At 42.5% G+C, this 25,657-nt stretch overlaps 2 protein-coding genes across 7 annotated transcripts in view; one reads left to right on the forward strand and one right to left on the reverse strand.

Annotated features, from left to right (window-relative positions):
- Positions 1-18,445, forward strand: part of USP37 (ubiquitin specific peptidase 37) — a 122,686-nt gene extending 104,241 nt beyond the window's left edge. For 5 of the 6 annotated variants that reach the window (XM_033230255.1, XM_033230251.1, XM_033230252.1 and 2 more), the window contains 5 exons: positions 6,173-6,233; positions 9,626-9,741; positions 12,664-12,733; positions 14,112-14,250; positions 14,828-18,445. In XM_033230255.1, the coding sequence (XP_033086146.1) occupies positions 6,173-6,233; positions 9,626-9,741; positions 12,664-12,733; positions 14,112-14,250; positions 14,828-14,915 (474 nt within the window). In that variant the 3' untranslated portion in view covers positions 14,916-18,445. Of the gene's footprint in view, positions 1-6,172; positions 6,234-7,190; positions 7,331-9,625; positions 9,742-12,663; positions 12,734-14,111; positions 14,251-14,827 lie in introns of those variants that run through there. The other variant, XM_033230256.1, reaches the window with a different exon arrangement.
- Positions 18,446-19,908: 1,463 nt separating this feature from the next.
- VIL1 (villin 1) overlaps positions 19,909-25,657 on the reverse strand; it is a 33,329-nt gene continuing 27,580 nt past the window's right edge. Inside the window, exon 20 of the mRNA XM_033230257.1 lies at positions 19,909-20,995. Coding sequence (XP_033086148.1) covers positions 20,882-20,995 — 114 coding nt within the window. The 3' untranslated portion in view covers positions 19,909-20,881. The remainder of the gene's footprint in view (positions 20,996-25,657) is intronic.

Here is a 25,657-nt window from a genome sequence, read left to right on the forward strand (position 1 = left end):
TACTATGTGTCAGATATTGTTCCAGATGATTTACATACAGTAAGTCATTGGGGAAAAAAAAAGACTTGTTTGAGGCAGGGCTTGGTAGTTCATGCCTGTAATCTGAGTACTTTGGGAAGCTGAGGCGGACAGATCACTTGAGGCCAGGAGTTTGAGACCAGCCTAGCCATCATGAGAAAACCCTGTCTACTAAAAATGTAAAACTTAGCCAGGCATGGTGACACATGCCTGTAGTCCCAGCTACTTGGGAGGCTGAGGCAGGAGAATCACTTGAACCCAGGAGGCGGAGGTTGCAGTCAGCTGAGATCACGCCACTGCACTCCAGCCTGGGTTTGAAACAGGTACATGGGTAGTTTTTCCTTTTTTGAAAATCCAAATACAATAAAATGTATTGTTGGTTACCTTTGATAACTATAATTCATTGCTTGCTAAAACAGGATGGGATATTGTAGATTATTCCTAGTCCAAATTTATTTATTTTTTTTTATTTTTATTTTCTATTTTAATTTTTTAGAGACAGGGCCTTGTTATGTTGCCCAGGCTGGTTTTGAACTCCTGGACTGAAGCAGTCCTCCTCCTTTGGCCTCCGAAAGTGCTAGGACTACAGATGTGAGCCACCATGCCTGGCTTCCCAGTCCCGCATTATTTTGCAAGCTGTAGAAACAGCCAGTATACCACCATGATTTTATAATAATTTATTTAAGGCATTGTATTTGTTTTGGTTATTTTCTAAGAATATAAATTTTTGGCCGGGCGCGGTGGCTCAAGCCTGTAATCCTAGCACTTTGGGAGGCCGAGACGGGCGGATCACGAGGTCAGGAGATCGAGACCATCCTGACTAACACGGTGAAACCCCGTCTCTACTAAAAAACTACAAAAAAACTAGCCGGGCGAGGTGGCGGCGCCTGTAGTCCCAGCTACTCGGGAGGCTGAGGCAGGAGAATGGCGTGAACCCGGGAGGCGGAGCTTGCAGTGAGCTGAGATCCGGCCACAGCACTCCAGCCTGGGTGACAGCGCGAGACTCCGTCTCAAAAAAAAAAAAAAAATTTTTGTGAATTATTTGAACACAGAATTATCAGAAATAGTATCTAAAATCTAATTTTCAGATTTTAGTGTTAGAACATTTATCTGCCTTTCTGTTTATTTATTAAGATAGGGTCTTGCTCAGTTGTCCAGGCTGGAATGCAGTGGCTTCAAACTCCTGAGTTCAAGCAATTCTCCTACCTAGGTCTCTCAAGTACATGGGACCACAGGAGCACCCACCATGCCCAGCTCATTTTTTTATTTTTAGTAGAGACAGGGTCACTGTTGCCCAGGCTGTTCTCAAACTCCTGGGCTTAAGCAGTCCTCCCACCACAACCTCCCAAAGTGCAGGGATTATAGGCATGAGCTATTTGCACCCAGCCCTTGCTCTTTTCTTTATGTAGTAACCTATTCTTTAGTGTTCACTTTATGCCACTTGTTTTCCACTGTTACAGTCACCTGAAATATCAGATTTATAGGCAATAGGATCTGACTTACAGGTCTGATTTTTCATAGTTATCTAATCCTGTGCAATCCCAGTCATGTTAGTAAACATTTACCAAGACTCCCTGGAATGAGTGGGTAGGTTTAGTGCTTGTTTGAGGCCTGCTTTGGGTTCATCAGATAATCAGATTAAGAAATCTAAGCTGGGCACTGTGGCTCACGCCTGTAATCCCAGCACTTTGGGAGGCCAAAATGGGTGAATCCCTTAAGGCTAGGAGTTCTAAACCAGCCTGGCCAAAATGGTGACACTCTGTCTCCGCTAAAAATACATAGGCCGGGCGCGGTGGCTCAAGCCTGTAATCCTAGCACTTTGGGAGGCTGAGACGGGTGGATCACAAGGTCAGGAGATAGAGACCATCCTGGCTAACATGGTGAAACCCCGTTTCTACTAAAAAATACAAAAAACTAGCCAGGCGAGGTGGCGGGCGCCTATAGTCCCAGCTACTCGGGAGGCTGAGGCAGGAGAATGGCATAAACCCGGGAGGCGGAGCTTGCAGTGAGCTGAGATCCGGCCACTGCACTCCAGCCTGGGCAAGAGAGCAAGACTCCGTCTCAAAAAAAAAAAAAAAAATACAAAAATTAACCTGGTGTGGTGGTGTGCGCCTGTATTCCCAGCTACTCAGGAAGCTGAGACAGAAGAATCTTTTGAACCGGGATGCGGAGGTTGCAGTGAGCCGAGGTCTCGCCACTATCCTCCAGCCTGAGAGACAGAGCAACACTCTGTCTCAAAAGAGAAAAGAAATCTATTTGGCCAGATAGGGTGGGTCATGCCTGTAATCCCAGCACTTTGGGAGGCTAAGACAGATAAATCACTTGAGCCCAGGAGTTTGAAACCAGCCTGGGCAACATAACAGAACCCCATCTCTACAGAAAATACAAATATTAGCCAGATGTGGTGGTGCACACCTGTAGTCCCAGCTACTTGAGAGGCTGCTTGAGCCCAGGAGGCAGAGGTTGCAGTGAGCCAGGGTCATGCCATTCCACTCCAGCCTGGGCGACAGAGGAAGACTATCTCAAAAAAAGTAAATCTAGGCTGGCGCAGTGGCTCACACCTGTAATCCCAGCATTTTGGGAGGCCTAGGCGGGTGGAACACCTGAGGTCAGGAGTTTGAGACCAGCCTGGCCAACATGACAAAATGCCATCTCTACTAAAAATACAAAAATTAGTCAGGTGTGGTGGCGCACACTTGTAATCCCAGCTAGTAGGAAGGCTGAGGTACGAGAATCGCTTGAACCCAGGAGGTGGAGGTTGCAGTGAGCTAAGACCATGCTACTGTACTTTTGCCTGGACTATAGAGCAAGACTCTGTCTCAAAAAAAAAAAAAAAGAAAGAAAAGAAATCTAATTTCTCTAGATCATTGGTTCTCAATCTTAACTGCACATTCAAATTAACTGGGGAGCTTTAAAAATACTGGAGTGGACTGGGTGTGGTGGCTCATGCCTGTAATTCCAGCACTTTGGGAGGCTGAGGCAGGCAGATCATGAGATCAAGAGATTGAGACCATCCTGGCCAACATGGTGAAACCCCATCTCTACTAAAAATACAAAAAAAATTAGCTGGGCATGGTGGCACGCACGTGTAGTCCCAGCTACTCTGGGGGCTGAGACAGGAGAATCGCTTGAACCCGGGAGGTGGAGGATGCAGTGAGCCAAGATTGTACCACTGCACTCCAGCCTGCTAACAGGCAAGACTCTCTCTCAAAAAAAAAAAAAAAAAAAAAAAATTTCTTTAAAAATACTGGAGTGTTCTGCTCTGATACGATTGATCTGGAGTGTGGTCTGGGCATTTGGATCTCTCTTCTTTTAACATGGATTTTTAAAAGCTTCTCCCACTGATTTCTTTTGTTTGTTTGTTTGTTTGTTTGTTTCTTTGTGATGGAGTCTCGCCCTGTTGCCCAGGCTAGGGTGCAATGGTGCGATCTTGGCTCACTGCAACCTCCGCCTCCTGGGTTCAAGCGATTCTCCTGCCTCAGCCTCCCGAGTATCTGGGATTACAGGGACGTGCCACCCCACCTGGCTAATTTTTGTATTTTTAGTAGAGAAGGGGGTTTCATGATGTTGGCCAGGCTGTTCTCAAACTCCTGACTGTGTGATCTGCCTTCCTGGGCCTCCCAGAGTGCTGGGATTATAGGCGTGAGCCTGGCCTCACTGATTTCAATGAGCAGCCAAGATTGAGAATTGCTATTTTAAAACCATTTCAGAACCAGCTGTTTCAGGGTTTTTTTGTTTGTTTGTTTTTCTTTTTCTTTTTTTGTAAGAAGTTCTACTCTAGCTATCTTGTCATCAAGATGGCAAACTATTTTACCAGTAATATATCATAGTCATTTGTATTGGAAAACTTTTTTTTTTTTTTGAAATGGAGTCTCGCTTTGTTGCCCAGGCTGGAGTATAGTGGCACCGTCTTGGCTCACTGCAGCCTCCTGGCTAATTTTTGTATTTTTAGTGGTGATAGGGTTACACCACATTAGCCCGTCTGGTTTTGAACTTCTGACCTCAAGTGATCCACCTGCCTTCGCCTCCCAAAGTGTAGAAGACTTACGTGTATGTTTGTTTGTATGTATGTATATGATGGAGTTTTGCTCTGTCTCCCAGGCTGGAGTGTAGGGGCATGATCCCGGCTCACTGCAACCTCTACCTCCCACGTTCAAGTGATTCTCCTGCCTCAGCCTCCCGAGTAGCTGGGATTACAGGTGCCCAGCTAATTTTTGCATTTTAGTAGAGACAGGATTTTGCCATATTGACCAGGCTCGTCTCGAATTCCTGACCTCAAGTGATCCACCTGTCTCAGCCTCCCAAAGTGCTGAGATTACAGGCATGAGCCACTGCGCCCAGCCAAAACTTACTTTTAATATAAATGACCACGGTCTGAGTTCTTAGCAAAAATTCCTTTATAGTGCATAAAAAGAAAAAATTCAGCACCTTTTTTCATAGATGAAAGACATACATACTATTTGTTATCAGCTGACTCAGTTAAAACTTCTCAGATATGAGGATAGGGTTATAAGAGGACGTGTCTTTAGTTTGGTATACCTGCGTCATTTTGTTAATAAGTAAGAGAGTCTTGCCTTTTGGTTTCAGAGTAGACTTATTCTGAAGAAAGTATAAAATAAATTTTTTAAAGTATAAAATAACTTTATACTCTAATATGAAAGTATATTTTTTTCTTATTCATATGTTGTTTGTAAATTATCTTTTCTGAAGATGATGAAGGAAATTTTTTGTTATACTCAACATTTCCCTGTCCTTATATAATGAAAATAGTCATCTATGCCGGGCGCAGTGGCTCACGCCTATAATCCCAGAACTTTTGGAAGCCAAGGTGGGAGGATCACTTGAGGCCGAGAGTTCAAGACCAGTCTGGGCAATAAAGCAAGATCTCATCTCTACATAAATGAAAATAAAAATAGTCATCTAGTTTGAGACATTTCAGGAGATACTGAAGGTACTTTTTTTGTTGTTTTTTGAGAGTGTCGCTCTGTCACTCAGGCTGGAGTGCAGTGGTGCAACGTTGGCTCACTGCAAGCTTTGCCTCCCGGGTTCACGCCATTTTCCGGCCTCAGTCTCTCGAGTAGCTGGGACTACAGGCGCCTGTCACCACGCCCAGCTAATTTTTTGTAATTTTAGTAGAGATCGGGTTTCACGTGTTAACCAGGATGGTCTCGACCTCCTGACCTCGTGATTCACCTGCCTCAGTCTCCCATAGTGCTGGGATTACAGGCATGAGCCACCCACGCCTGGCCAGAAGGTACTATTTTTTTCTAAGAGAACCTCAGATATATCAGAAAATTAATAGTCAGTGGCATTCGTGTAGTATTTGCCAAGCATCCACTATATGTCTTAGTTTCTTCAGCAAGACTAAAAATAGAAACCTATGAATAATATCTTGTGGAAATGTTTGTCTCGCCGTCTGTTACAGACTTAAGGTGAGTGATATGTTAGAGCTGGCTCTCAAAATCAGCTCGGGAGAGCCAATTATATGCCCTTCCCAACTCTGTGTTCACTGTCACGTTAGTAGCTTAAAATTGGCCATGGTGGGAGTATTTATTTATACCATGGAAATAGGAAAATGCTATAAATCAGGGGAAAGGAAAGACATAAATTTGTATCTACTATGTGCCCGGCACTTTGTTTTGTTTTGTTTTGTTTTTTATTTTTTTGAGACGGAGTTTCGTTCTTGTCGCCCAGGCTAGAGTGCAATGACGTGATCTTGGCTCACTACAACCTCCACCTCCCAGGTTCAAGTGATTCTCCTGACTCAGCCTCTCGAGTAGCTGGGATTACAGGAGCCTGCCACCACACCTGGCTAATTTTTATATTTTTAGTAGAGAAGGGGTTTCACCACGTTGTCCAGGCTGGTCTCGAACTCCGGACCTCAGGTGATCTGCCTGCCTCGGCCTCCCAAAGTGCTGGGATTACAGGCATGAGTTTACATGCCCAGCTTACTTCTAAGGTTGTGTTTTAAGAGGACAATGTTGAAAAAAGTAAAGAACTTCCCCACATTCCTCAAAAGGTAATATTCTAAACATCCATCAGGTTACAGAAAGCATTCTTAGCAAATGCTTCCAGAGAAACTGATTTTATCTTCATTAAGTAAGTTTGATCAGTACCTCTTTAAATACCTTAGTTTTTGTTCTTTTCCCTTTAGGAGGCTTGGGAACAGAAAGAAGATGATGACCTCAAAAGAGCTACCGAGTTAAGTCTTCAAGGTGTGGAGATCATTTTAATTACATTTTTTTTAATGGTAAAATTACCATTCACACATAGAAGAACGTATAAAGAGAGAGAGAGTGTGTGTGTGTGTGTGTGTGTGTGTGTTTATTGTGGGGGATAGTGTCTGTGTGTGTGTGTGTGTGGTGTGTGTGTGTGTGTGTGTTGTGGGGGATAGCCTCTCACTCTGTTACCCAGGCTGGAGTGCAGTGGTGCAGTCTTGGCTCACTGCAACCTCCACCTCCTGGGTACAAGCAATTCTCATGCCTCAGCCTCCCGAGTAGCTGGAATTATCGGTTGTGCCACCACACCCAGCTAATTTTTGTATTTTTAGTAGAGATGGGGTTTCACCATGTTGGCCAAGACTGGTCTTGAACTCCTGGCTTCAAGTGATCCACCCGCCTCAGCCTCCCAAAGTGCCGAGATTACAGGCTAAAATGTGTTTTTCGATAACAAATTTGAATACCTCCCAGGTAAAGAAATAGAACCTTAGAAGCAACCTTTATAGCTCTCCTTTTTGTCTTCCTCCCAGAGGAAACCACTAATCTAACATTTGTATTCATCTTCAGCTTGCTTTTTTCAAAATAATTTTTGTCATCTATACCCATATCTCTAACAATATGTTTTTTAATTTTGAAAAATTAGCAGAAAAATCTATCATTTGTTTAATGAAAGTTATAATTTTGTCACTGTTACGAGTCCTAGAAAAACATGATGTGGCTTCAGGTTCCCTGTGAATTTTCAAGAGCTTATTCTGGGGAAGTCAGCGGGCAGTCATGAGTGAGTGCATTCGGTAGCATAAGGTTCACATGTCATAGCATTTGGCAGAATTAATATGTGGACCAGGTATTAGAAGTCCATGAGATAGGAGACTAGAAGAAGTAGATGTAGGAATCTGTTTCTCAAACAGCTTTTACCTAATCTTTATTTTATCCCCTCCCCTCCTTATCCTCCAGTTTCAGAGGTACCTGGTTCCTGGTTCTTCCATGTCTTCATTTTTCTGGAGACAGGGGCTTGCTCTGTTGCCCAGTGGCTGGAGTGCAGAGGCTCGTTCTCTGTTCACTGCGACCTCTGCCTCCTGAATTTCAAGTGATTCTTGTGCCTCAGCCTCCTGAGTAGCAGGGACTACAGGCGTGCAGCACCACGCCCGGCTAATTTTTTTTTTTTTTAGACAGAGTTTCATTCCTGTTGCCCAGGCTAGAGTGCAATGGCATGATCTTGGCTCACTGCAACCTCCACATCCCAGGTTCAAGCAGTTCTCCTGCCTCAGCTTCCCGAGTAGCTGGGATTACAGGCACCCACCAGCACGTCCAGCTAAATTTTGTATTTTTAGTAGAGATGGAGTTTCACCATGTTGGCCAGGCAGGTGTCGAACTCTTGACCTTAGGTGATCCACCTGCGTTGGCCTCCCAAAGTGCTGGGATTGCAGGCGTGAGCCACCGTGCCCGGGTTCCAGCTAATTTTTTGTGTTTGATTTTAGCAGAGATGGAGTTTTGGCGTGTTGCCCAGGCTGGTCATGAACTCCTGATCTTAGGCAGTTCACCCACCAGCCTCGGCCTCCCAAAGTCCTAGGATTAGAGGTGTGAGCCACCATGCCTGGCCTGGTTCTTCCATGTCTTCTTGTGTCTTTTGAACATTCAGTGATGTAAATTAGATTAGTTTTCAACTTTTCCGTTGCAGGCTTGGGGTATGGCTTTGGCTTTCTTAGGTCTGCTGAGTCAGTCACACATGTATTTCCAACTTAGAATTTTGATGTTATATTCTCTTTTCCTATTCTTTGCATTCTTAGATTTTCTTTTTTCTTTTTCTTTCTTTTGAGATGGAGTTTCTCTCTTGTTGCCCAGGCTGGAGTGCAGTAGCGTGATCTCGGCTCACTGCAACCTCTGCCTCCCGAGTTCAAGTGATTCTCCTGCCTCAGCCTCCCAAGTAGCTGGGATTACAGGCATGAGCTACCATGCCCAGCTAATTTTGTATTTTTTAGTAGAGGTGGAATTCACCATTTTGGTCAGGCTGGTCTCCAACTCCTGACCTCAGGTGATCCATCCGCCTCGGCCTCCCAAAGTGCTGGGATTACAGGCATGAACCGCCATACCCAGCCACATTCTTAGATATTCATGTGATTGTAAGTCACACTATACTGTGATTTTAGTGGAGCTAATTATATATTAAAGCAAATAACCATTTATGTACAAATACTCCTAGGATTCTTTATTTAACACCATTAGTAAAGATGGATGCTTCCAATGGACACATACTGTTAAAAAATATAGATCTTATATTTGTTTAGTATATCTTAGGTGAAATTTAAGAGTTAAAGGTTGAATTTTCTTTAGCTTTTTTGGTACATTTCAAGAAATGAACTTTTTTTTTTTTTTTGAAACAGTCTCGCTCTGTTGCCAGGCTGGAGTGCAGTGGCACAATCTCGGCTCACTGCAACCTCTACCTCCCAGGTTCAAGTGATTCTCCTGCCTCAGCTTCCTGGGTAGCTGGGACTACTGGCGTGTGCCACCATACCCGGCTGATTGTTGTATTTTTAGTAAAGAAGGAGTTTTACCATGTTGGCCAGGATGGTCTTGATCTCTTGATCCACCTACCTCGGCCCCCTCAAAGTGCTGAGATTACAGGCATAAGCCACCACACCCGGCCAAGAGATGATTTAATACAAAGAAAAAAAGAACATTGACCTTTTTATAATCCTTTTTCTGTAAGGATAATTTATGTTTGCTAATAACACCAAGTACTTGAAATCTAACATATATAGCTTATATAGAATTTAGTGAAATTGGATTATATGTAAAATTATATTCTTTTCTAATTTTATGCCTTTCTTATGAGGGTTAGATCCCTTTATCATATAAATATATTTAAAAGAAAAAGAGCGTTTATTTTACAGATACACATGTCTCCCATGTTCTCCCCGAGTGGGCTGAACATGTTGGACCCTCTTATGTTTTATGTTTTCTTAGAATGATAAATGTGTACCTCAAGCTGTTTTATCTTTCTAATTACATCTCTTATGTCCGTTCCAAGAATTTTTTTTTTTTTTTTGAGACAGAGTTTTGCTCTTGTTGCTCAGGCTGGAGTGCAATGGCGCAATCTCAGGTCACTGCAACCTCCGCCTCCCGGGTTCAAGAGATTCTTCTGCCTCAGCCTCCCAAGTAGCTGAGATTACAGGCATTAGCCACCGCTCCCAGCTAATTTTTTTTTTTTTTTTTTTTTTGTATTTTTAGTAGAGACGAGGTTTCACCATGTTGGTCAGGCTGGTCTCGAACTCCTGACCTCAGGTGATCCACCTGTCTCGGCCTCCCAAAGTGCTGGGATTACAGGCCTGAGCCACCATGTCCAGTCTATTCCAAGAACTTTTATAAGATTTTGTGTTTGTATTCTTCAGAGTTTAACAACTCCTTTGTGGATGCATTGGGTTCTGATGAGGACTCTGGAAATGAGGATGTTTTTGATATGGAGTACACAGAAGCTGAAGCTGAGGAACTGAAAAGAAATGCTGAGGTAATTGTTTTCATCCCTGAGGACAGTTGGTCAGATTCAGTGTCACTCCTCCTGCTCTTTACTTCAAAGGCCCCACATTCAGTGTCCATTGCAGGTTCATTTTGGCCCTTGCACTAGCCATTACATAGTCTCATTTTCTCTTGTCATTTGCTGTTCATTTTTCACATGCAAGATTCAAAACAACAACAACAAAAAAAACAGGAATACATCCTGACCACTTTGTATGCATGTTAGGTAAGAACTCAGTAAAGGCATGTGTGTATTAAATTACCTTTAGTTGGCCAGGCTAACTTTAGTTACAGGCGTGGTGACTCACGCCTGTAATCCCAGCACTTTGGGAAGCCGGGGCAGGTGGATCACCTGAGGTCAGGAGTTCGAGACCAGCCTTACCAACATGGTGAAACCCCGTCTCTACTAAAAATGCAAAAATTAGCCAGGTGTGGTGACACATGCCTGTAATCCCAGCTACTTGGGAGGCTGAGGCAGGAGTATCGCCTGTACCTGGGAGGCAGAGGTTGCAGTGAACCAAGGTTGTGCCATTGTACTACAGCCTGGGCAACAAGAGCAAAACTCCATCTCGGGAGAAAAAAAACATTACCTTCAGTTACACTGAATAACTATCATCTTCATAGTTAAATACCAAAAACAGTTGTTGCTCACTGAAAACTGTTGAATTGGTGATGTTAATTAGGGCACATTGAACTCTTTTTTTTTTTAACCCTTTTTTCTCCCTTAAATAATTGCTTTTTCCCCTCAAATTTTGATTATCCAGGATCCTACCATCCTGACACAATTACTGTCAGCACTTTGACATATTTCTTTGTTATTCTCACCTCCATGTATGCTTTTTTAAAAGTCATAAGTATAGTTTTTATTTCATTTGTTTTTTTTTGTTCTAGAGACAGAGTCTCACTGTGTTGCCCAGGCTGGCTTCAAACTCCTGGGCTCAAGGGATTTTCCTGCCTCAGCCTTCCAAATAACTGAGACTAGAGGCACACACTGCCGCACCCAGGTTATCCTGTTTGTTGAAGAGTAGTTATTTATAAGCTTATTTTTAATGCCTGTACTATATTGCCTCAAATGAATATCATATTTATTTACTTTTTAGCTGACATTGAGTATTTGTCTAAGTTGTTTGTAATTTTTCACTATGATAAGAAGTTGGGAAACTGTATGCTTATAGCATTTTCCTTATTTTATTTTTTAATTTTTTTGAGACAGTCTCGCTCTGTCACCCAGGCTGGAGTGCAGTGACACAATCTCAGCTCACTGCAATTTCCTCCACCTCCTGGGCTCAAGCGATTCTCGTGCCTCAGCCACCTGAGTAGCTGGGATTGCAGACAGGAGCCACTATGCCTGGCTAATTTTTGTATTTTCAGTAGAGATGCGGTTTCACCATGTTGGCTAGGCCGATCTGGAATTCTTGGCCTTAAGGGATCCGCCCATCTCTGCCTCCCAAAGTATTGGGATTACAGGCCTGAGCCACACTGTACCTAGCCGAACAGAGAGTTTTTTTTTTGTTTTTTTTTTTTAAGGCAAGGTCTGTCACCCAGGCTAGAGTGCAGTGGCATGTGCTCTTGGCTCACACATTTGTTTTCTATATTTTAGAATTTCTTCTTTTGTATTCTCCAGAAGTAAATTACTAAATTAAAGTTTATGAACATTTTAAATATCTGGTTTACATATAGCCATATTCCTTCCCTGATTTTTTTTTTTTTTTTTTTTTTTTTTTTTGAGACGGAGTCTTGCTGTGTCACCCAGTCTGGAGTGCAGTGGCCCAATCTTGGCTCACTACAAGCTCCACCTCCCGGGTTCACGTCATTCTCCTGCCTCAGCCTCCTGGGTAGCTGGGACTACAGGCACCCACCACCACACCCAGCTAATTTTTTGTGTTTTTTTAGTAGAGACGGGGTTTCACCATGTTAGCCAGGATGGTCTTGATCTCCTGACCTCGTGATCCACCCGCCTCAGCCTCCCAAAGTGCTGGGATTACAGGCGTGAGCCTCCATGCTTGGCCTTCCTTCCCCAAATTTTACCTTATAGTGTTGTCTGCAGTGCATGAATATCACTTTTCAGTTTTGCTTTTTTTTTTTTTTTTTGAGGCGGAGTCTCACTCTGTCTCCCAGGCTGGACTGCAGTGGCCGGATCTCAGCTCACTGCAAGCTCCGCCTCCTGGGTTTACGCCATTCTCCTGCCTCAGCCTCCCAAGTAGCTGGGACTACAGGCGCCCGCCACCTCGCCTGGCTAGTTTTTTGTATATTTTAGTAGAGACGGGGTTTCACCGTGTTAGCCAGGATGGTCTCTATCTCCCTTCCTCGTGATCCACCCGTCTCGGCCTCCCAAAGTGCTGGGATTACAGGCTTGAGCCACCGCGCCTGGCCAGTTTTGCTTTATTTTACCAAAAATATTTTAATCGTATTTTTTAAAATATAAAAGTTCACTCTGATCCCTACAGCAACATAGCAACTCTTTTTAATATTTTTGTTCTCTTGTCCAATGCCTAACTCTTAATGTAACTGTTTTTAATAGAACTATAGTTACTGTGTGCATTCATACGGGTTTGGAAAAAAGGTTAACATGTTCCTGATCCATGTAGTTTTTTTATATCACTGAATATTATTATATTGAATTTATATACTAACCAGTCAGCTATTATTGGGTATATTTTTCCAACTTTTCACTAGATAATGCCACAGTAAATAATTCAATACATATACTCTTCTTTTGACTTATTTCCTTAGAATAAATTCTTAGTTGGGGGTGGAATTCTTGGGTCAAAGGGTATGAACAGATTTTTAAATTGATTCTTACTATGCCACACACCGAAGCTTAGCCATGTCAGCTTTAATAATAAATTTATATTCAGTGTTTTGCTTTTATTCAAATGAAGACTTAAAAGTTATACCCACTTCTGTTTTCCAGACAGGAAATCTGCCTCATTCCTACCGGCTCATCAGTGTTGTCAGTCACATTGGTAGCACTTCTTCTTCAGGTGAATAGCCATCATGATTTCAGCATTTTATCAATGAACTAGTCAGCATTTGCTCCTTATTACATTGCTCTTTGCCTAGCTTTGTGAGGTATGTTTTTCTTTTTTCTTTTCTTTTTTTTTTTTTTTCTTTTTTTGAGATCCAGTCTGACTCTGTCACCCAGGATGGAGTGCAGTGGCACAATCTCAGCTCACTGCAGCCTCCACCTCCTGGGTCCAAGTGATTCTGCTGTCTCAGCCTCCCAAGTAGCTGGGATTATAGGCATGCACCACCAGGCCCAGCTAATTTTTGCATTTTTAGTAGAGATGGGGTTTCACCATGTTGGCCAGGCTGGTCTTGAACTCCTGAGATCAAGAGATCCACTCACCTTGGCCTCCCAAAGTGCTGGGATTACGGACGTGAGCCACCACGCCCAGCCCATGATGTGTAAGTTTTTCAAGAAAATCTTTGAAATCTACTTTGATCACACTCAGTGTGAATTATGTTAATAGGTGTAACTGTTTTGATTTCTGTATTCATAAGTGACCTAAATTCCCCTGAACAAAATACATTAATCAAAAATGGTGTGCCAGTGTAGCGTATGCCTCCTTAATTCTCTGTGTATATAAAAATATTTTTTTCTTCTTTTCTTTGCTTTTTTTTTTTTTTTCCAAGAGATAGGGTCTCACTCTGTCACCAAGCTGGAGTGCAGTGGCACCATCATTAGCTTATTGCAGCATTGAATTCCTGGGCTCAGGAGCTCAAGAGATCCTCCTGCCTCAGCCTGCTGAGTAGCTGAGACTACACGTGCATGCCACCACACCTGACTAATTTTTTTAAATTTTTTGTATGGACAGGTTCTTGCTTTGTTGCCTAAGCTGGTTTCAAACTCCTGGCCTCAAGCAGTCCTCCTGCCTTGGCCTCCCAAAGTGCTGGGATTACAGGAGTGAGCCACTGTGCCTGGCCTGTATGTTTTTTCAATAGGTTTTAGACACAGTGTTGAGGATAAGGTGAATGTGGTAGTTTTTTTTTCTCTTTCTCAAACTTCCTGCACCTGAGATAAATTCAATGTGTTTTTATTTTTTATTTGTTTATTTTTTGAGACAGAGTCTTGCTCTGTCTCCCAGGCTGTAGTGCAAGTGGTGCTATCTCGGCTCACTGCAACCTCCACCTCCTGGGTTCAAACAGTTCTCCTGCCTCAGCCTCCTGGCATGCCCGGCTAATTTTTGTATTTTTAATAGAGATGGGGCTTCACCATGTTGGTCAGGCTGGTCTCGAACTCCTGACCTTGTGATCCGCCTGCCTCAGCCTCCCAAAGTGCTGGGATTACAGGTGGGAGCCATCACCCCCAGCTTCGGTGTGTTTTTAAAAACCTTGATTTTAAGATGTTATTTGTTTCAGGTCATTATATTAGTGATGTGTATGACATTAAGAAGCAAGCGTGGTTTACTTACAATGACCTGGAGGTATCAAAAATCCAAGAGGCTGCCGTGCAGAGTGATCGAGATCGTAGTGGCTACATCTTCTTTTATATGCACAAGTAAGAAACTTTGCCAAATAATGAGTTAAAAATCACCTGAACTCTTTTCTTTGTTGTTTGTTTGTTTTGTTTTTTGTTTTTTTTCCTTTGAGGATAAAATGTTCCCATCAGTTCATTGGTTGAAAATTTTTGGTTTTTGTTATCTTTGGTTAAGGTCTGTCTCTTGATATTTCCCTGTAAGTCCAGAATATTTTCTCTCATAACTCAGCATTAATTGCTCATTACACAGTAGTATCTAGGTATGGAAGTTTGGATAATTTGTTTTATGATAGAAGATGTCCTGTCATAAATCTTTTTGGTCATCCAGTTTTATCAGCTAGAAGATCTGATTTATATGTATGGGAATTACCTAGCATGTTCATTAAAGCTAACTATTGTCAGTTCCCCTCTATTCTTAAAAATCAGCATTCAAAGGGTTAAGATCAAATGAGTGAACTGCTTTTTTAATAAAATACAGGCATGAAATGGAATTGTGAAGGCCTTATCTGTATCAATTTTATTTTACTTTTTCTCCTGCCTGTTATTTGTTTCTACTTACTAAATTTCCTGTTTTATTTTTTGCTTGTTTTATCATAAGAGAGATCTTTGATGAGCTGCTGGAAACAGAAAAGAACTCTCAGTCACTTAGCATGGAAGTGGGGAAGACTACCCGTCAAGCCTCGTGAGGAACAAACTCCTGGGTTGGCAGTGTGCGCTGCATATTCTTACTGCTGCCCACCTCACCTTTCCTCTGCTGAAGGAGAATTTGGAATTCTGCTTGATGCGGGAGCAACAAACAGCTCAGGGCCAAACCAAAAGACAAAAATTGGAGTTACATAGAATGCTCCATGCTATTTTATGGAAACTTTGGTCTCACATCTGTAGCTGATTATCCTCTTTTTCTCCTATAAGAGTGGCACTTCCTTTTGTCTTAGGAATACATGTTGTAAATATATATCTGTGTGTGTGTGTGTGTATACACACACACACACACACACACACACACACAGGATGAATGGAGCCTTAAAGAGTTAGGATGAGCCCCCAGAATATGCCTGCTCAAAATTAATAGCACAGCAGTTTGGAGAAGAAATGAAGGTGTCAAAGAGTCCATTCACCTGAGAAATGTGTGAAGATGTACTTATCAGTTGGCTTTTAACTTTTATGTTCCTTGAGTAGTTTCACTCAAGTCTGTAACCTTTTGTGTGTGTTTCCTTATTAGTAAAGTTCACTGGAAAGCCAGCTCTTCATGTTACACTAATGACAGTTTGTTCTCTTTGCAAGAGAGGGGCATTGCTGTCACCTAACTTGAGGAGCTGTTTTTTTTGTTGTTGTCTGCAAATTTCATGAATTTGTGATGTCTTTGCTGTTTACATGCAGTCCCAAGAAATGGATTGTTGGTGCTTTGGAATATGTTACAGTCCCACATTTGATATTTTTCATATACTTTGTTCTCTCTAAGGAGATTTCTTCACACAGTATGTTCATCATATATCATCATCATTATTTTGGTGGTGAAGATAGAATCTTTTTTCTTTTTTTTGTCATTCTACCATGGAGCAGCATTACCCTAATGGATTGCAACCAGAACTTTAAACAGGTAGAAAGATATTTCTCCAATTGGGACTCCGCAACAGGAATACTTAGGGATAAGGAAGAATGCTAGCATCTCATTCTCTCAAATATAGGGAGGATAAGAAGAGTGTTCTTCTGATAAAGCTCAAATATAGGGAGGATAAGAAGAGTGTTCTTCTGATAAAGCTAAAATTCTGGACCACTAAAGCTAAAAGCCCTATTGCAAGTATGAAATTAAGTACTTGAGCTATAGAACAAACCTTGGGCATTTAACCATTTACTATCTGGCTTTGCCCTTAAAATAGGATTGCAATTAAAATGTGATTGGCTTAGGTAATCCCAAGAACTAAAAAATAACAAAGGTGCGTAATATATTTATCTACTTTTTAGTTGCTCTGAGTTGAGGCAAAGTAGAGCGGCAACATTAAGTGCTATGCTAGTCACTTAGCTGACATCACCAGCTTGGTTAAGCAGCTTATGAAACTATATAAAGAATTCTTTTGAGGATGGAATTCTGTCCACAAAATAATTCTGTGAGCCCAGATATCATTAGGATCACACAGAGTTAAGTGTAGCAAAATGAAACCATCGTTGTATTATTTCATGATTTTTCTTTTATCATAAACAAGGGATTATTCTTTAGTTCTCAGAGGTAGGGACAAACCACATGAGGTTTTCAGAAGGAAAAAACATTTAAAAACCCACCATCACTTGAGAGAATCACTTGAACCCAGGAGGCAGAGGTTGCAGTGAGCCGAGATCACATCGTTGCACTGCAGCCTGGGTGACAGTGAGATTCCATCTCATAAAAAAAAAAAAGAAAGAAAGAAAAGAAAAAAACACACACACAAATCATCATCACAGAAGATGCAACATATTTTCTGAAAGATTGCCTTAAGAGAGCTCCAGCCCTACTCTTGGAACTTGGATGTATTCTAATATAGTAACCTATTCTAAGTTTTGATTCTTTGAATTATATATAGCCTCACCAGTTTTGCTTAACTACTGATAAATGTTTTGCCTCCTACCATCTACCTATATACATTATTGTAATGAATGTTCCAAAATGGTAGAGTGGTAGAAAATGCCAGAGTAGTTTAGAGCAGAGGAAAATATTTGTTTTAAAACTAGCTTTAAAATTTTGTTTCATTTCTACCAGGAGACTCTTTGGTTTGGTTTGATTTTGCTTGGAAATAATTGCTTTTCTTATAAATGAGTGAAGTGGTGATAAAATTCTTTGGCTAGTTATTAATTATTTTACCTGTCTTTGCATTTGAGAGGCACTGTTAAAAATTATTGGGAAAGATTTAAAGTGCAGGCTGCATTAAAACATGGAGAAAAATAGAAATAATGCCATAAGTCTAGATTGCCTCATGAAGCAGCCTCATTTGAATTGCTTTCATAGCTTTCATATGTGTATGGTTTAGAAGTACACTTACCTCAGAAACCTGATTTGATCTCATGTCTTGGGCAGGAGTTGTTGAAATAGGTTATGGGAATATATAAGTTATCTCACTGCTCATGTACTTGCATGTTTGGGACTCAAATTTTACTTGATGTCTGTCCATTCTTGTGGCCCTGTCAGCCTTCTCCTTCCTTTACTCCTTTAATCTATTTCTTTGACTACCAATGGAGATTTCAGCTGGACTATGTTGATGGGGCTTGTTGTTTTTTTTGAGCTGGCTGTATATATTTTAAAATTATAAATAGATAATATATTATTTTTTGCACATTGTTATCAGTTTGCCCAGAATTGGGGATAGGGCAGTTAGCATGTTGGGGCCAGGAAGGGACAAGTTAGATAAGGACTGAGTGCTTCCGTTGCAGGCAGTTTGCACAATACCTAATTAACCTTCCTATTGAAAATACCAAATGTGTGGTTACATTACTTTAAATGACATTGAATTGGAACTTGATGGCAATTAGTTCTAGATACAGCATTTTGATCTTTGTTGGAATTTTAAGGGAAAAATAAACTACATATTTGTTTATTTTAATCCCCTAATAGTACTGAAGGTTGGAAAGTTGCATGTAGCTGGATGCTGTTAATTTCTTTAATAGCCATGACTATAATTTAAGCCTATGAGAAGATAGACTGTTGTATAGGGATATATTCACATGTGTGTGCACACTCAGGAGTTTTGTCTCAGCAGGATAGAATAAGCAAATCCATGAATTGGTCTTCTGTTAATACTTTGATTCTAAAAATTATTTGTTTACTTGCTATGGTCTGTTCATTCTGGGCCTAACTTTAAAGGCTCAATAACAAATACAACAAATGTAAATATGTTTACATTTTAAGACGTATGCAGTGGTACTTACAGATCAGTTAATTAACTCCAGAAAGCAAATGTTAGACTACACATTTATTTTTCTCCTTGATCAAGTGTAAAATTCTGAAACAGAGGCTTTAAAATATAAAACCTCAGCAAAATAATCCATGAATTTACTGATTCTTCTATATCGTGTATAGTTACCATTATGTAACTGTACACGTGTACAGCTACGGATATAGTTGTATATCCGTTGAAAATTATCTGCAAACACCTAAATTAAAGAGAGAAAAAAAGTAGTTTGTAAACTCATTTGTGGTCTACTGAAAAGAGGTTATATTAAAGCAAATAAAAATATTTTCCTTCTCTGTCCTCTGACATGATTGCAGTGGATACTCTTAGTTATCCCATTTTGTGGGGGTGGAGGGCCTTTTTAATTTAATTGACTCCCCGAGGTGGTCTTTTGTTTTAAACAGGCGGGGGGCGGGGAGGAAACAGCTGGATCTCCAAGTACATGTGGATTTTGTATATATAGGAGATTTTTAGAAAAATCAGGGCCGGGCGCGGTGGCTCAAGCCTGTAATCCCAGCACTTTGGGAGGCCGAGACGGGTGGATCACAAGGTCAGGAGATCGAGACCATCCTGGCTAATACGGTGAAACCCCCGTCTCTACTAAAGAATACAAAAAACTAGCCGGGCGACGAGGCGGGTGCCTGTAGTCCCAGCTACTTGGGAGGCGGAGGCAGGAGAATGGCGTGAACCTGGGAGGCGGAGCTTGCAGTGAGCTGAGATCCGGCCACCGCACTCCAGCCCAGGCGACAGAGCCAGACTCCGTCTCAAAAAAAAAAAAAAAAAAAAAAGAAAAATCAACAACCCAACACCAGATGCAAGTCACATAAAAGTGTTCCAATAAAATGGATGAATGTCTTTTTCCTCCCCATTTTGCTTTATACTGAGTATTGCACTCTTGCAAGTGTATGCAAAAACTAAATAGACTTCTGCCCTCCTCTTTTTATTGCATTACTTCAAAATTCTAATTTTGTCTCTACTGATATGTCTTACTAACATCTGAAAAATATATATTTTATTGGAAAATTCTAGTTTGTTAGGCCTTGAAAGTTTTGTGACAGTTATTTTGCTGTATTTCATCACAATCATTCACCTTATGGCATGCTTTGATTACTAGACTTCAGGCAGTCTCATTCATTGTATCATACTTACACACAATAGTAAGTTGTCTCCATGTGTGCTATATGTCTGAGGTGTATGGAGTTTTTATTTAAAAAGTGTGCCAGGCTGAATATAAGCATTTGATTTTGTAACATTGGACTTTTCTTAAAAGTATAGAGGTTCAAAGTATAGGTATGTCCATTGGCATAAGAATAGAGAGGGTGAGAATCTGGACCAGCATCCAGGTTTGTCCAGTCAGACGCCAGAAACTGGTCTTCAAAAATAGCGGGCCTGTGTGAAGAGTGAGACCACATGTGGGTGTGCACACCTCTTGTCCCCAGGTTTCCCTCCCTTTGAGCTTATCCTTCCCTCCCTAACTTCTCTGGCCTATTGTCATTGTTGTTTCTTTACATTTAAGGAGAGAAAAACAAAAATGAGATTCGTACACTTTGCCTAATTGAGCCACTACCAGGTTTTCTGGCAGCTGTGGCCACATTATTTGTGAGATGATTTTTTTTCTTTATGTTCAGAGTGACTTCTGATTCTGATTCTTTATGTTTTGTATGGAGCGGCACTTTTATCTGTGTTTTAGCAGAACTGTTCCTCTGTATTCTTTACGGTTTTTGTTTGTTTTTGTTTCCTTTTTAAATTATGCATAGAGTTTTTTTGTGTGTATGAAATTAAAGCCTTTATTAACCTTCTGTTGATTTGACTGTTATTTCTGAAAAGGACACATTCTTGCTGATACTTATAACAACCTGTTCAAAGTTGTGGAAATCACCTTCTGTTGGCTTTCTGACATGGACTTCCTTGCAGCATTGTTACTTCTTAAAAGGAACAGAATGGCAAACCAGTGTTTGGCCGTAGTCCCCATTGATTATTGTTATTTTCATCTGAGGAGCCTGTGAAGCTTTGTGGAGGCTTCTGGGTAAGTTTGTAAACCTAGCATTGGCCTTCACTAGGCTCTTCCTTTGCCTTACTATTAAGGGTTGGGAGAAGAAGTGAAATAGCATATGCATTTCTTACTTGCCTTTAGGTCTCAAGCCTAGCCCCAGTGGATGTGCTGCTCTCACGGTACTGTTTGGTATTTGTGAAACCTCCTAAGAGGGTAGTCTTGTGGACCATTCAACTCTCCTTCAACCCTTTAACTTACCCACTGAGTAAGGCAGTAAGGAAAGTAAATGTGAAAAGGAAAAGCTGTTACTCTGGGGAAGATGTAAACCTGCAAAATGCTTCAGCCTACCTGCCATAGATAAAAATGAGTCATGATAGAGGACAAGCTAGGTAGGGTAGTGCCTCAGAACCCTAATGTTCCATGGAGTGTTTGTGCTCTTCTAAGAAGAGAAAACTCTAGAACAGGAGTATTAAAAATGATGCAATACCTCAGGATAGAAACAATCTAGCGACCTTCTTAGAAGTTGAAATGAGGACCATAGGCTCCTTTTGGGGAATCATCTTTCTGAAGGAATAGGTACATTATTAAACAAAAGTGGCATTTGCCACAGAAGTTTGTGCTCATAGGCACAAACTTTAACTGCAAATTTTCACTTCAATTGGTGTAGGACTAATATCGGTGAGAAAATGAGACCCCACAGTCAGGGTAGGGTACTGCTTTACAACCACAGCTCCTCTTCTCAAAACAGTCCTTTTTCTTTCTTCAGGTTTTGTTGCTTCCATCGAGGCAGAGCGGAGAAGGCAGCTGGAGTCATCCCAAAGGCCTGAGTGAAATCTTCAGTGGACAGGTGTTCCTAGAAGAGAGGGACCAGAGGGCAAAGGTCACATATCCTTTCCTCCTCCCTTACCCTCAGGTGCCATTTGCTCTGATGAGTCATATAGATGTGGTGTATAATCAAATAAATGAAGAGTAAACACAAGCAATGTCAGGAGAGCCAGAAAAGGGATGGAGAGGAGGCGAATATGGTATTTTGGTATTCCAGAGGTTTATCCCTGGATTTTTTTTTTTTTTTTCAGACCATGTCTTGTTCTGTTGCACAGGCTGGAGTGCAGTGGCACGAACTCAGTTCACTGCAACCTGCAACCTCTACCTCCTGATTTCAAGCGATTCTCCTGCCTCAGCCTCCCAAGTAGCTGAGATTACAGGCATGCACCACCATGCCCTGCTACCCTTTGTATTTTTAGTAGAGACGGGGTTTTACCATGTTGGCCAAGCTGGTCTTGAACTCCTGACCTCAAGTGATCCACCCTACTCGGCCTCCCAAAGTGCTGGGATTACAGGTGTGAGCCAGCACACCTGGCCTGATCCCTGAATTTTTAACAATGAAAAGATAATAGTGTGGTAGATTGAGATCTTCTTTTTACGAGGGTCAAGTTCACATTAGCCCAAATAAGAATTAGGACTCTTCTTTCCAAGCCTTAGTTTTCCTCTCTATTAAATGGGAAACGTTTCTTTTTTTTTTTTTTTTTTTTTTTAAGACAGAGTCTTAGTCTGTTCCTCAGGCTAGAAAGCAGTGGCACACGATCTTGACTCACTGCAATGTCCACCTCCCAGATTCAAGCAATTCTCCTACCTCAGCCTCCTGAGTAGCTAGGACTACAGGCACCTGGCACCATGCCCGGATAATTTTTGTATTTTTAGTAGAGATGAGGTTTTGCCTTTTGGCCAGGCTGGTCTCGAACTCCTGGCCTCAGATGATCCACCCACCTTGACCTCCCAAAGTGCTGGGATTACAGGCATGAGCCACCATGCCTGGCCATTGTTTTTTTGTTTTTGTTTTGTTTTTTGAAACAACGTCTTGCTCTGTCACACAAGCTGGAGTGCAGTGGCACAATCTCAGCTCACTCTAGCCTCAACCTCCTGGGCTCAAGCAGTCCTCCCATCTCAGCCTCCCGAGTAGCTGGGACCACAGGCGTGCACCACCATGTTGCCCAGGCAGGTCTGGAACCCCTGAGCTCAAGCATCCACCCGCCTTGGCCTCCCAAAGTGCTGGGATTATAAGCGTGAGCCACCACCCCCAGCCAGGAACATTTCTTAAAGGCAAATTTTCACTTGCTTTTATGAAAATGAAAATAATATTACATATGAAAGTGTACTGAAAACAAATTAGGCAGGCATGGTGGCACACACCTGTAATCCCAGCTGCTCTGGAAGCTGAGGCAGGAGAATCGCTTGAACCCAGGAGGCAGAGGTTGCAGTGAGCTGAGATCGTGCCACTGCACTCCAACCTGGGCGATAGTTTTCCATCTCACAAACACAAAACAAAGTATGTTGTTCATTTACCTCCACTTAAACAGTGAATCCAAGCTGCCCACAAAGTAAGCAGATGAGCCCTATAAGGGTATCTGCTCTAGTCTGGGTATATGAGATTTTATTAGGGCCAGGTGTGGTGGCTCACGTCTGTAATTCCAGCGCTTTGGGAGGCCAAGTCAGGCAGATTGCTTGAGTTTGGGAATTCAAGACCAGCCTGGGCAACGTGGTAAAACCCTGTCTCTACCAAAAAAATACAAAAATTAGCCAGGTATGGTGGTGCACATCTATAGTCCCAGTTACTCAGGAGGCTGAGGTGGCAGGATCGCTTGAGCCCAGGTGGCAGAGGTTGCAGTAAGCCAAGATAGTACCATTGTACTCCAGCCTGGGTGAAACAAGAAGACCCTGTCTCAAAAAAAAACATTTTATTGCTATCACAGGACATACAACTCTTCTAGCAAAAGCCTGTCACCCTCAGGAGAAGTCTCCCTCCTGGGCCCTACTTTGCTTTGGATCAAGTTAACAGACTGCCTGCAAGGGAAGTAGGACCCACTCCAGCCCTAATGGATGGAGCAAAGTAGGAATCTAGTTCCATATACTGCTGTGGCACTTAAAAAGGAATTGAGGCAGATTTGAATATTCCCATTTTCAGGTGATGCAGCTAAAGTTTAAGAAAGTCAGGCCAGCGCGTTGGCTCACACCTGTAATCCCAACACTTTGGGAGGCCAAGGCGAGTGGATCACGAGGTCAGGAGTTCGAGACCAGCCTGGCCAACATGGTGAAACCCTGTCTCTACTAAAAATACAAAAATTAGCTGGGCCTGGTGGCAGGCACCTGTAATCCCAGCTGCTCTGGAGGCTGAGGTGGGATAACTGCTTAAACCTGGGAGGCAAAGGTTGCAGTGAACGAGTTGGCACCACTGCACTCAAGCCTGGGCAACAGAGCGAGACACTGTCTCAAAAAAAAAAAAAAGTCAAGGTCACCTCATTCCAATATATGTTCCACTGCACCATACTGACTTTCTTCCTTGAGTTTCAGGTATACTGTAAAGCCCTCTTGTCAGCTTTCAACTCCCAGACCTGCAAGGTAAGCTGTTAACACTTGCAGTTGGCCACAGTTTTACCATTGTGGATAGCTTCATCACTCTTGGCTTACAGGTTTGGTTCCCAGTTAAAAGGCAACTTGTTGGCCAGGCACAGTGGATTACCTGAGGTCATGAGTTCGAGACCAGCCTGGCCAACATGGTGAAACCGCGTCTCTACTAAAAATACAAAAACTTAGCAGGCATAGTGGTGGGAACCTGTATTCTCAGCTACTCGGGAGGCTGAGGCAGGAGAATAGCTTGAACCCGGGAGGTGGAGGCTGCAGTGAGCCAAGATCATGCCACTGCACTCCAGTCTGGGCAACACAGTGAGACTCTGTCTCAAAAAAAAGAAAAGACAACTTGTTAATCCTCATCAGTTTTTTATATTCTTCTGTGAATGTGTCAGATTATTTTGTAGGAGGAGGTTTTGCTTAGAGAGTGGGAGGGTAGCAGCACAAGGTACAACTGAGGTCGGGGGAAGGATTCCAGTAGAAGACACTAGGAATGCCAAAGAACAAATTCAGAACTAAATTTTGCCTAGCTTTTTGAGTCGAAAAAATATTTGGATAAACAAGTCATACCAGCTTCTCTCATCCTGTGAATGATCCAGAAGATTAGATAGCACAATTTTACATGTTTACTCTTGGCTAGGAAATCACAACTGGGAGTCACTACTACCTTTCTAAGCTTTGGGTGTCTTCAGCCATAAGATGAAGGAATTCACTGAAATGACTTTTGTTCCCAGCACCAAGATGATAATGACACTATTTAAGGCAAGCTAAATACCCTCAAGGCACACTCAGTTAAGAGTCCCAAATTAAAGTTGCTATAAAACAGCATCTCCCAGCCTTCATCTCTGCTGTTCTAAGCACCAAGAGGTAGACAGGGTAGAGGCGAGACTTGTGGGTTTCCTTTAATACTTAGGCTGCTCTGCTAAGATGGAGTTGCCCTAGGGAACATTTTATTGACTCCCACAGAGAGCCCTGAATTAAACAGCTTCTTAGTAAACACCTATAGATGGATTTCAACGTCAAGGGGGTCTGATGCTCCAGATCTCTAACCTGTCTTTAGATTTGCCTCCCACCCTGGGCATTCTCTCCTTAAGTTTCCTGGAAGCCTTCCCCACTCCCCGAGGCAGGGTAGGGGAGTGTTTGGTTTTGGTTTGGGGCTTCTTTTTGTTTTTTGTGGGGGAGGTTGAGACAGGGTCATGCTCTGTCACCCATTCTGGAGTGTGGTGACACAATCACAAATCACCTGCAGCCCCAATCTCCTGGGCTCACCCTCCTGGGTAGCTGGGACAACAGGTGCACGCGACCACACCAGGCTAATTTTTGTATTTTTTTTGTAGAAACAGTGTCTCACTTTGTTGCCCAGGCTGGTCTCAAACTCCTGGGCTCAAGCAATCTGCCTGCCTTGGCCTCCCAAAGTGCCTGGGATTACAGGCATGAGCCACCGCACTCAGCTGAGTACTTGGTTTTGGAAGAAAGAGGATAAATATAAATGATTTGGGGATCAGTGGATGGGGAAGAGCTGCCATACCCCACATCTGTGTGTAGCACCCTCCCCTCAGGTTCCTCACAGCTGTGGCTGCTATGTCCTAGGTCTTTGCTGTCTATGGTCCAGCCTGGCTCTTCAGCTTTGTTAGGACTGCTGGACTCTGACCCCTCAGGCTAGATAGCAGGGACTACCCATCCTAGTGGACTTGTATCTTTCCGTTGGTCCTGTTCCTGAACCTGCAGTCCTGCCAGCTGATTACCAGCCTCACCCATGCCCACATCCGCCTCCCTGTTGTTTACTCATCAGTGCACAAATACTTAGATTACCATCTTGCTCTGCCTGCAGCCAGACCCACCACCCCACTGTTGTCACTGGCTCACCTTGCAAGATTGGAGCAGACAGATCTGAAAACCTCTCCTACACTCCCACGTGACACTGAACTCTGCTCTCCCACAAGAGTATATACTACTTCCATGATTAAAAAGTCAGCTGTAGTCGGGCGCAGTGGCTCATGCCTGTAATCCCAGCACTTTGGGAGGCCAAGGCGGGTGGATCACGAGGTCAGGAGATTGAGACCATCCTGGCTAGCTCAGTGAAACCCTGTCTCTACTAAAAATACGAAAC

Source organism: Trachypithecus francoisi, unplaced genomic scaffold, assembly GCF_009764315.1.
Source record: "Trachypithecus francoisi isolate TF-2019V2 unplaced genomic scaffold, Tfra_2.0 Lachesis_group13, whole genome shotgun sequence".
NCBI lineage: Eukaryota > Metazoa > Chordata > Mammalia > Primates > Cercopithecidae > Trachypithecus > Trachypithecus francoisi.